The sequence below is a fragment of the Talpa europaea genome (assembly GCF_964194135.1).
Source record: "Talpa europaea genome assembly, chromosome: 13".
NCBI lineage: Eukaryota > Metazoa > Chordata > Mammalia > Eulipotyphla > Talpidae > Talpa > Talpa europaea.
The window spans coordinates 1,894,014-1,905,454 of record NC_140080.1 but is presented as its reverse complement, the minus strand read 5'-3'; the positions used below and the strand labels follow the sequence as shown (position 1 = coordinate 1,905,454).

Below are 11,441 nucleotides of genomic sequence, written 5' to 3'. Positions count from 1 at the left end.
TCTGCACAGCCTGGGGGCTGGTCACCTCGACCTCTCTCACTGCAGACCTCCTTCCCCTCTTGAGCAGTGGCTACAGTCGTAGTCATCACAAAGAAATACATTTTTAATTGCATACAAAGTGGGTAGATAGCTACTGTCACTAATGCCAAGGACAGCCCGCATTCTAGATTGCGGACGTTCCAGTAGCATTTATTGCCATTTCTTTGCTTCTGTACTTGACAGATGACTCCCTCTAGTAGAGCTGTTCTAAGTTAGCAGAAACATAATTTTGGCCAAAATACTATCTAATTCCATGGATTGGAAAATCTAAAGAAATATTACTAGATTGTTTTAAATTATTCAAAGTATTAAAAGATTTTTATGTATTTTGTTCATTTTCCAAAGAAAAGATTAAGGACTATGTCTTTTTTTCATATTGTGGTATGAGCTTAAATACACAAAATACACTTAAAATTTACCTTTTTTAAAAATGTTAAATGAAAGACACCAAACTGCTAGGATGAAACACAGGCAGAAAGCATCTGAACATCAGTCTTGGTGATAACGTTTTGAATCTCCCTCTAAAGGCAAAACCAAACACTTGGGACTGTACTGAAATAAAAGCTAGTGCGCTGCAAGGGAAATCTTCAGCAAAATGCAACCCCGTCGCGTCGCGAGAACTCTCTCTAATCCTGTCATCACCCCTTTTTTTTTTTGTCGTTTCACTTCTGCTTATGTGTTACTGCTGCAAAGGCAGAATCATGGAGTTACAAGGATCTGTGAGAATATGTAAAGCAACAGGAGAAACTAAGTGGGTTATTTCTGTACATTCACATTAATTTTCCAGTGTTAAATATTTGATCAAAATGTATATAATAACCAAACCACTACATGACTCATGATGTAATCTGGAATAAGTTGTAGATCACGCAAAGAAATTTATTTCCTCATTGATTTCATTAAGGAATAAAGGGGCTTTTATTTGTAACCTAAGTCATTTCTGGATGGTGAATTGGCAGAGAGAAGTAATTTCCTTTTCAAAAGGAAACTGTTTAATTCAGAATTAGCAGGAAGGGTGAAATCTATTAATTGTGATTTACCACATTTTCATAGGCATCTCTGGCAAGAAATAGGAAATAATGACCTCTAATAATTTTCCTTCCCAGTATGCACTTATTCTACAGCAGGATTGTGTATCGGGTGCCTCTGTTTCTGTAGTACCCTTTTCATTTTATTTTTTAAAAAAAGCAAATTGGAAAATGTCCATCAACAGTCCCCAAAGCCCACTTAATGCAATTATCGTGGCAGGTTTTAATAATTCCCAGGGAACACAGAATACAAAGTTTTCACACATCACAAGCTGAATTTTCTTGAAAGATGTTGTCTGATCCATTTTATCTGAAAATGTTCAGGTGAAATGCACAGGGATGGCAGAAGGGAAGCCTGCAAAGCTGCAGGGTCCTCTGCTGCCTGGTGGCTCAGAAGGACAACTCTGTTGAAAGGGCTTATCCCCGTGTCAGCCTGGAAGGTAGCTTTAAAAACAAAACAGAAAACAGGAAAACCAAGACTTCATGTCCAAGTAAGAAAAAGTGAGTTCAGGAGGTGGCTGAAATGTCCTCACCCCAAGTCCCTTCAGGGGTTACAGAAGAGTGCTTTGCTGTGGGACGCCCTGGTCCATGGCCCAGTGCCTGGAGAGCACGGCCTGTTCCTCCAGAGCCCGAGGCCTCGCCGGCCCCGCTGGGCCTCAGAAGCCAGGTTTGCCAGCCACTCGGGCCGTCTCGGTGGCCAGGCCTGAAATCCAGGATGGCAGATGTTGGGGTCCATGTGACCCTGTTAGTATCTTGACAGCTTCCCGCATTTATGCACCCTAGCGGAAGGAAGACATTCCAGGCTCTTCCATAGGTTTCGGGAAACCTACATCTGGGGTTTCTGGTTTCCGCTCAGTGAGCTGCGGGTTCCCACTCGAGCAGAAACCCGCCGCCGAGGGCAAAGGGCGGAGTGCAGGGATGGCTGGGGCGGGCGGGCGGTGGGGGTTGCTTGGCAAGTGGGAGCGGAGCGAGAGGACTTGGGCCCGGAGTCAGGACGAGAGCACGGGCAGAAAAGCACACGCGTGAACTCCCAGACCGCAGCAACGCCTTGAAAACCGCGCCCGCTGCAGGCTGCGCACACCCGCCGGGCAGCGCACAGGGAGGGAGACTCCCGCGGCCGAGAGCAGGACGGGCTGAGGGGCCCTGGGACCCGGAGCCCCGCGGCTTCTGGAGCTGCGGCGGGAGGCGCCCGCGGAGAGCCCCCGCGGGCCCGGCGCGGCAGCGCATCCCGGGGGCGGGCGGGCCGGCCGGGGTTGGTCGGCGCCGCGGCCCCTCCCGTCCCCGCGCGGGGTCGGCGGGGCTATAAAGTGCGCCGCCGCGCCGCGCCCCCGCCCGCTGCTCCGGAGCCGTCCCCTCGCGCCCCGCGCCCGCCCGCGCCCAGCGCCCCGCCGCCGAGCGAGCCCCGGGGGCGCGGGGAGCCCGGCGGCCGACCGCCGCGATGGACTGGACGGACGCGGGCAACCTGAGCGCCGCGCTCGGGCCGCCCCACGCCTCCCCGGCGCCCGCGCAGCCGCGCGCCAACCTCACCAACCAGTTCGTGCAGCCGTCCTGGCGCATCGCGCTCTGGTCCCTGGCCTACGGCGCCGTGGTGGCCGTGGCCGTGCTCGGCAATGTCACGGTCATCTGGATCATCCTGGCCCACAAGCGCATGCGGACGGTCACCAACTACTTCCTCGTGAACCTCGCCTTCTCCGACGCGGCCATGGCCGCCTTCAACACCCTGGTCAACTTCATCTACGCGCTGCACAGCGAGTGGTACTTCGGCGCCAGCTACTGTCGCTTCCAGAACTTCTTCCCCATCACGGCGGTGTTCGCCAGCATCTACTCCATGACGGCCATCGCGGTGGACAGGTGAGCGGCGGGGGCCGCGCGGGAGCGAGGGCGGGCAGGGGCGCGCGGGCCGCGGTGCTCTCGGCGGCGCGGCTGCTTCTGCTTCCCCGGGCTCCCCTCTCCACCCTGAGAGGCCCCCGAGGGACTGAGGGCGAGCGAGAGGGGAAGATCGGTCACGGGGAGTCGGACCAGCAAACGGGTGGAGACAAACTTCGTGAGTGGCTGCAGGCTTGCCGGGAAACGTGGGTTCCCGGTGAACTGGCTTTCGGCCCCTCCCTGCAGCCCCTCTGGAGGAACGGCGGACGGCCGCTCCACCTTCCCTCCCGCTCCCCGCGGCCGCTGCGCCCGCCCCAGGCCCACTCGCCCCGCGGGCTTTGCCTCCTGGGGCGCATCCCGCGGAGGCAACACCGACTGTTCTCGGCTGGGAGCTCCGCAGACGGGCTCGTGCAGGCGGCGCGCTGCCCAGTCCGCCTCCGGGAGGTGCCTCCGCATCCTGCAAGGATGGGCAGCAGAGGCTCCCAGGATGAGCGATTTGAAAAGGAGAGGCTCGGCTTTGTGGCCATTTCAGATACTTCTTGGAACGCGCCACCCCCCACCCCCCAGCGGCAGCGGGGCTCATTAGGTGCTTAGGCAGCCGAAGAAGCTGTAGACCCCGGCGTTTGTTCTGATACTGGAGGCGTTTCGGAGTCGCGGTGGTTTGTGCTGCCTCAGGGAGCGTGGTGAAGTGCGCGTGCTAGCCGGACGCGCGGGTGAATGCCCGCCGGGGGGTGCTCAGCCTCAATCCCCTGCTGTGCTAACGCAACCCTCCCGTGGAGCCGAGTCTCTGCGGGCGGCTCAAGGGGCGATGTCCCTTTAACCTCAGTCCGGCTGCTGCCCTGGAGAGGCGGCAGCCTGTTGCTTTATGAAATTCTCGGTCTTCTTGAAAGGTTAATGATGTGTTACGAAATTTCATGAAAATTGAGAGTGTGCAACTGATACTTCACGTCTAAGGAGAAAAAGCCTTTTTCCAAGTTCTCATTCCTCAGTTACTAAAGATACAAAATGTGCGTGTTACCATTTTTAACAAAAGCTGACACATGCTTGTTTCAGATACTCAATATTTTAAAGACTTAGTCAAGGGAATGTGTTCTTACCAGCAGACACTTGGTAAAAAGCAGCACAGAAAGAGGGAAACACCTGTGTAAGATACTCCTTGAGACTCCACAGGTGCCACAGTTCTAGCACTCCAGTAGCTGGTGCCCACAGCGCCTTGCCCTATTGCTGTGGTGTCAGACATGAGCTGACAGAACTAGCCAGCCCTGCATCTGCAGGAACCCCGTAACTCAGCTTGGCGAGGGTCAGCCTTCTGAGGAAGTGGGGCGCCTCAGCTTTTGAGGAGCTGACCTCATTGAGCGGCAGGGGCTCAATGATCCTAGCAAATGGGTGAAGGAAGAGTCCTGGAGACCTCAGTGGCTTGTCCCGGGTTTTATTGCGTTTTACCAGGTTGGGGCGGGGCGGGGGGAGGAGGCTGGCAGTCTTCGCTCTTTGTGGGCTCTCTGGCGTTCTCTCGTGGCCTCTGCTTCTCTGCTCGTTCTCTTCCGGTCTCTCGCTTGTTCTCCTTCTGGTGGTTGCATCTGTTCTGCTGGCATCCCCGTGACCCCGCCCTTAAAAGCCCACTCTTAGCCCAGGTGTATCCACCTATGCATGCCCACACCCTACTCCAGGTGCCGCCATCAGGCATGCACTCAGGACCGCAGATTCATCATCAATCCTGAAGGTGGGAGGGCAGAAAAGCCTGACAGTTACATACTCTACACCTCACTGTGCGTGCCCTCCGGGACAAGCCTTCCCTTTGTGATAAGGGTTATGTAGTCCTCACCTCCTCCTTATCCTTGAAGAAGCCATCATGCAGGCTGCGGTGTGAACACGTAGCTTATGTAACTCGCTCTTTCTCCCCCTCGGCTACTATAAACTGAATTTACCCTCCAGCCCAAGGAGAGAGCGTACTCAAGTGGCTTTGTTCCTCATGATTGTCTGACCTTGAACACTACTGCACTTCTTGGGGGGCACATGCAGCTTTCCCTCAGCTGCAGTAAAGTGTTTGCACTTTCCTACAGCTATAGGGAGGCTAGAGCAGAGCAGGAGTGTAGCTTGTCCTTTGTTCAGTAACAGGCAGTGGGTTTGCCTTGAAGTGTGTGGTATGTGTTCTGCGCTGGGAGAATTTCTTCCTGCTTTGATTTTTTTCTTACATGATGTCAGTGGCACTCAGGATTGAACGTGATCCCACAGGCTCTGGTCTCACCCTAAAGCCTGCTTCCTGCTGTGTCAAATTCCTGCAAAAATCGTGTTTTTATTGACCAAAAAGCCATCTGTCAGTTCCACACACTTCCTTCCTGGAAGACAACTTCTCCTTCACGCACAAGCACGCACACGCCCTACATCTGCACACACACACCCTACCTCTACACATATACCCCATACCTGTACACACAAACAAAATTTGCCTATGTGCCAATGAAGAGTTGCTCTTTCTCTCCATCATCCTCCCAGACGTGCCGTTTGGGGATGTAACAGTGACACGTGACATTCATCTCACAAATGCCCACCTTTCCCAGACCTGCAGTCACGTCCCAACCCCGCAGGCCGCCCCGACCTGTGCCCTTCTTACCTGCACACTGTACGAGGGCTCCTGAAGGTCGTGAGGACTTCAGCTTTCATACACAAAATCATTCCCTTCCTCTAAGTTAGCATTTAACACGTTTACATTCTCCATGGAGGATGTAAATGTTAGCAAGAGCCAGAATTCACAGGTGAAGAAATGAAAATATTTAATAAACCTGAAGCATGGGTTGTTCATTCTCTGCGTCCATCCCCTCACGTTCCTCGTGCTGGCAGTGGGCAGAGCCTGTGAAAGCCCGCTTTTCCTTTGGCCTTAAATGCCCTCTGCCAGTTCCTTATTAAATGTTCTGTTGTTTTAGGGAACAGTTCACAGGTCACTTTCCAGGGTAACCGGCCTCTGTTTTTCAATTACGTTATTTTTATTGAGGTAATGATTGTTTACAACAATGCATATCATGCGGGGGCACGGGTTCACACCTCTCTACACAAATGTTACCACACCACACCTACCATTAAGGCACCCATAATCCCTACGTAGACCATCGGCCTCCCTCCCCCTTATCTTTCCAGTCACCCTCCCTCTCTGGCAGCCTCAAGTCTACAGTCACTTTGCAAGGATTTCCTTTGGTTTCCTTTGTTCTTTATGATTTGTTACTTTATATTCGTCATGTGAGGAAATCAGTATTTATATTTCTCCTGGCTTCACTTAGTATAATCCCCTCATGTTCTAGCCATGTTGTTGCAAATAAGTTGTTTTTGTAGCTGAGTAGTATTCCCTTGTGTATATATTTCACGTCTTCTTTTTTTTTTTGTTTCATTTATTGCCTACGAACATTAGGATATACTTTCTTTTTTTCTTCATTACTTGTTTCTTAACGTTTTTATTCCTTCTTGTGCAACATTTGATTTCTCCCCTCAGGTGTGGACCCATAAATCCCCCACCACCACATCACCAGTGAACTGTCCCCCTGGTTCCTGTGCCCTTCCTCCCCTGTTTTGACACCTCTCCCTCTTCCTGCCTTGCTATAGGCCTGAGATCTATGATTTACCCTCAAGGTTTGTCTTTTTTCAGTATTCTTCCTATAAGTGAAACCAGCCAGTATTTTTCTTTTTCCTTCTGACTTATGTTGCTTAGTATGATCCCTTCCAACTCCATCCATGTTGCTGCAAATGGCATGAGTTAATTTTTTATGGTGGCTGAGTGGTATTCCACTGTGTGTATATAGACCGCTTCTTGATCCATTCATCTGTTTGGGGGCATTTGGGTTGTTTCCATATCCTGGCTATTGTACACAGTGCTGCAATAAACAAAGGGGTGCAGGAGTGGAATTGCTGGGTCATGTGGTAGATCCATTTTTAGTGTTCTGAGGTAGCTCCACACAGCTTTCCATAGTGGCTGGACCTGTTTGCCTTCCCACCAGCACGGTAAGAGTTTCCTTCTTCTCCACATCACATCCTTGCCAGCATTTGTTGTTGCCAATTGTTTTAACATGGGCCGTTTTTATCAGTGTGACGTGGTATCTCATTATGGGTTTGATCTGCATTTCTCTCATAAGTTATCTTGAACATTTTTTCATATACTTGTTGGCCATTTGCATTTCCTCTTTGGAGAAGTGTCTTTTTAGCTCTCCTGCTCATTTGTCAACAGTCATTTTTGTTGTCATGTCAGCTCTGTGTAGATCTTTGATATCAGTCCTTTATCAGTTGTATGAAGTGCAAATGGTTAAAATGGTAAACTTTATCCACATTTTTATGCAACCATTACCATTACCCATCTCAAGAAATTTTTCATCATCCCAGGTTAAACCTCTCTGTGCCCACGAAGCAGAAACTGTCCTTACCCACTGCTCCAGGCCCTGCCACCACTTGTGTGCCTCTGTCTCTTGTGACTCTCTAAATAACTTCACATAAGTAGAGCCAGACTTGATTTGTCCTTCGGTGTCTGACTTATCTCACTTATCATAGTGCCCTCAGCCCTGTTGTGGAGTATATCAGATTTTTATTCTTTTGTAAGCCTGGACTATGTATATTTTTGTATAACACATTTTGTGTGTCCATTCATTCTCCAAAGGATATGTAGAGGGTTCTACCTCTTGGCTATTGGGAATATGACACTATGGACATGGGTATGTAATGTTTTCAAGAACACCACCTGTTTTATATTCCCACTGGCAATGTGCAGGGTCCCTTTTTTTATACATCTTTGCCAATATTTATACTCTGTTTCTCTTTGTAACATCCATCCTAATGGATGTGAAATGGAATCATTTTGATAGGGATTTCCCTGCTGATGAGTGATGTTGAGCATCTGTGTTTATTGGAGGAAAGTCTATTTAGGTCCTTCGCCCATTTTTTAGTTGACTTTGGTTTTTTATTGGCAAGTTGTAGGAGTTCTTTGTATAACCTGAGCAGTAATCCCTTCGATGTATGATTTGCAAATATTTTCTCTTGTTCCGTATTTGACATCCTGATATTCTTTTGATGCAGAGAAGTGAGAAATAGTTCCCCTTTTCTCATTGATGCAAAGTAATATATCCAAAAGAAGTTCTCTGAATTAAATTTGAAGTAAAACCCTAGTCCCCACGTTTGAAAATAACATCACTTCTCCCAGTCTCCAGGCATATGTGTATAAATATGGTGCCATTACCATGCACACCCAACTTTTATTGTCCATAACCTTTACTTGTAAGCCATTTCTTGCTAGTTACCCATTGCATCCAAATCTGCACAGTGACTCACTCAGATGCATATCAAACAGTTCAGATTCCAGATGAGAACTCTATCTTTGCTTACATATTATTTAGGTGGAAGTATTATGGCAACGTCAAGAATTTTGTTGTCTTAGAAATCATGAATACCTCTGTGTGTGGAGAGGACTGTTAACATGATAATAGGTCATTTTGTACAAGGAACAATTTTTTTCTCGGGAATTGCACGAAGCGCCTCCCCTGTGGCAGTAATTGAGAGGCCTGCCTGAAGGTTCTGGAATAAATAACCTGTTACTTCTATGTCAGTTTGCTTGTACAGCCCAGATAGTGGCTCTGCCCTTGCTGGGACTGCTCCTTAGAGCTTGCCCGAGTTTCGTCACACATGTGCCTTCCTGCTGGTCTCTGGGATTATGTACTAGAGGGTATCTGGTAACCTGTGTAGCTGGGTTTTTGCATTTGGTTCTGTTTCCAGCTTTTGGGGTTCCTTGGTCCTTGACTGTGGCAATGAAAGAATTCAAAGCCATGTCTAGGCCGAACCAAGCAAAGTTTATGGAGAGACAGTGCACCTGGGATGGGGTCTGGATGGGCAGAGTCCATAGAAGAACAACTGCTGTGAATGATGGGGACTCCTGGCTTACATGGGGTACAGGGACCTGCTCACTCAGCCCTTTCTGGGGCTTACAGCACAGGTGCTCCCAGGTGTTGTTTTACCAGTCCAGACAGGAGTTTCTAACTCCTCCCCCTTCCAGAGAAGGTTGGGTTGGCCCTGCTTCCCATTTGGCTTGTTGCTCCCCTGGACTTTGTTTGCCTTTGCCCCTCTGGCCATCTGGTCTGTTGACTCTTCCCTGGCTTTACTCTGGCAGGTGTTTGCTGGGGTCCTGTGTGCGTTGGCTCTTCACTTACTTTAGGTATCGTCCTTCCACAAGGCCTGAAAGTTCCACTCTTCGATCATTTTTAGGCCCAATTAAAAAAAAAAATCCTAGAAGCAACATACCTGGTATGTTGGAATAAATGGAGACAGTCCGTGGTGCTGTGCCAGAGCCGTCTCTGTGCTCACAGTGTGCTGGGCTCCACACTGGGCTGGCAGGTTATTTGGCTACTTAGGGCAGTGTGTGCGAGCCCGGCAGCGACTAGGAGTCTCTCGCCGTGGTTCTGTCCATCCTGCCTGGAGCCTTTTGAGTCAGTGTTAGCACAGGTTGGTATGTTCTGGTATGTGCCAACTGGTTTCCTTACTATGGAACTTACCTTTTGTCATTAAGAAATATCCCTCTTCAGATTGATTTTACGTTGGGTTATATGACTTCCTAAATTAGGAGTTCTCTGTGTAATTTGGACACAAGGCTTAAGTGGACTTAAGCTTTGCAAATAATTCTCCCTGTCTGTGACGTGCATTTTCACAATCTTTTTTTTAATATTTTATTTTATATAATTCTTACATCATTTTTCATCTCTGTACAATGTATGCACTTTCATTATGGTTATATTCCCCATACAATTGCACCCCCCCTTATTTTGACTCTAGTCCTTCCTCTCCCCGCCCCTCCCTAATCCCCTCCCCCCACAGTGTGTCTCTGGTTTATAGTTGTTTGTTGATTTTGATTTTTACTTTATATTTGATTAGTCTTTTTCCTGGTCTCTTATTTAAGTTTTCTAAATTCCTGCTATGAGTGAGACCATCCGGTATTTGTTTTCACATTCTTGATGGTATGTTGGAAGAGCAGAAACTGTAATTCTGACAAAGTATGACTTTTTTTTTTTTTTTTTTTATTGCTTGTGCTTTTGTGGTCAATTCTAAGAAATCATTGCCTTCCCCAAAGCTGTGAGCATTCACTTCTCATTTTTTCCCTGACAGGTTTCTACTTTGAGATGGTACTTTTGCGTATAATCCATTTTGAAACTATTTTTGTGCGTGGTATAGGATGACAGTGTAATTCATCTCCGTGTGTGAATATTCAGTTTGTTGGAAGGACTGTGCACCCAACCCCCACCCACTGAATTGCCTTGACACATTTGTCAAAAATCAATGCAGTATAAATGTGTTTACTTCTGAACGCTTTATTTTTGTTTCATTGATCTATGTCTACTTCTGTGCTAGCACTGCACTGTCTTGATTGCTTGCCTTGTAATAAGTTCTGAAATAGGAAGTGTAAGTCCTTCAACTTTGTCCTTTTTATTCAAAATGGTTTTGGCTGTTCTAGGACTTCTGCATTTCCAATTGATTTTTAGCATCAGATTTTTAAATTCTGGAATCAGAATAGGGATTTTTGCAAAAGCTTTTTAATCTATCTGTCAGTTTGGGAAGTATTCGCGACTGAACGGTACTGGCTTTCCTGCCCCTACACTGGATGGACATCTTCGCGTCTGTCCTGCTTTCTAGTTTACAGTGGACATTTGCAGTCTTTTATTATGTTTATTCCTAAGTGTGGTGGTGGTGGGGTGCTATTGTGAATGGATTTTTGAGTGTTTACTCTCAGATGGTACCAGTTAGTTTAGAAAAATGTGGTTGATTGAGCTTGTGCCCTATAGCCTTACGCTTACTGACTGACTGCAGCAGGTTTTGGCTTTTAGCTTCCTGGGGATTTTCAACACGGAAGACCCTGAAACCTGGCAGTGAAGTGTTACCTCAGCCTTTCACTATCTTCTTTGTTTTCTTCTCCTCCTGTTCAATTGCACGGGTAGAACCCCCCTATTTTGTCAAGTTTTTATATGAAGAGATAGAGTTTGTCAAAGACTTGACTGCCTCTGTTACGATCGTGTGGTCCATGTTCTTTATTCTGCAATTCTGGGATTTATTAATTGATTTTAGGAAGTCCCAGGCATTCTTGTAGTAGATAATATTTTCTATATTTTTCTAAAGTTTAACTTTCTTAGTACTTTGGGATTTTTGCACCCGTGTGTAACAGAGGCATTGGTCTGTGATTTTTCTTTCCTTATCTCTTTGGCTATGATATCAGGTCAAATCCATCTTTTGCTTTGTATGAGGGAATAGTGACCTTATACAAGAAATGGGAAGTGTTCCCTCTGCTATTTACTGGAAAAGTTTGTGAAGGATTGATAATAATTCTTCAAATGTTTAGGCAACTTCACTAATCAAACTATCTTGACTTCCTTTTGTGAAAAGGTTTTTATTTACTAATTATATTTCTTGTTATAGGTATATTCATGTTTTCTACTTCTCTTGAATCAGTTTCAGTTGTTTTTTATAAATTCTTCAGCTTTACCTAAATTGTCTCATTTG

General features: G+C 47.5%; 1 protein-coding gene across 1 annotated transcript in view; it reads left to right on the top strand.

Annotated features, from left to right (window-relative positions):
• Window positions 1–2,505: 2,505 nt before the first annotated feature.
• Window positions 2,506–11,441, top strand: part of TACR3 (tachykinin receptor 3) — a gene marked incomplete at both ends in the record, with an annotated part of 44,173 nt that continues 35,237 nt past the window's right edge. The window contains one exon of the mRNA XM_084251985.1: window positions 2,506–2,918. Within this exon, the coding sequence (XP_084108111.1) occupies window positions 2,506–2,918 (413 nt within the window). The remainder of the gene's footprint in view (window positions 2,919–11,441) is intronic.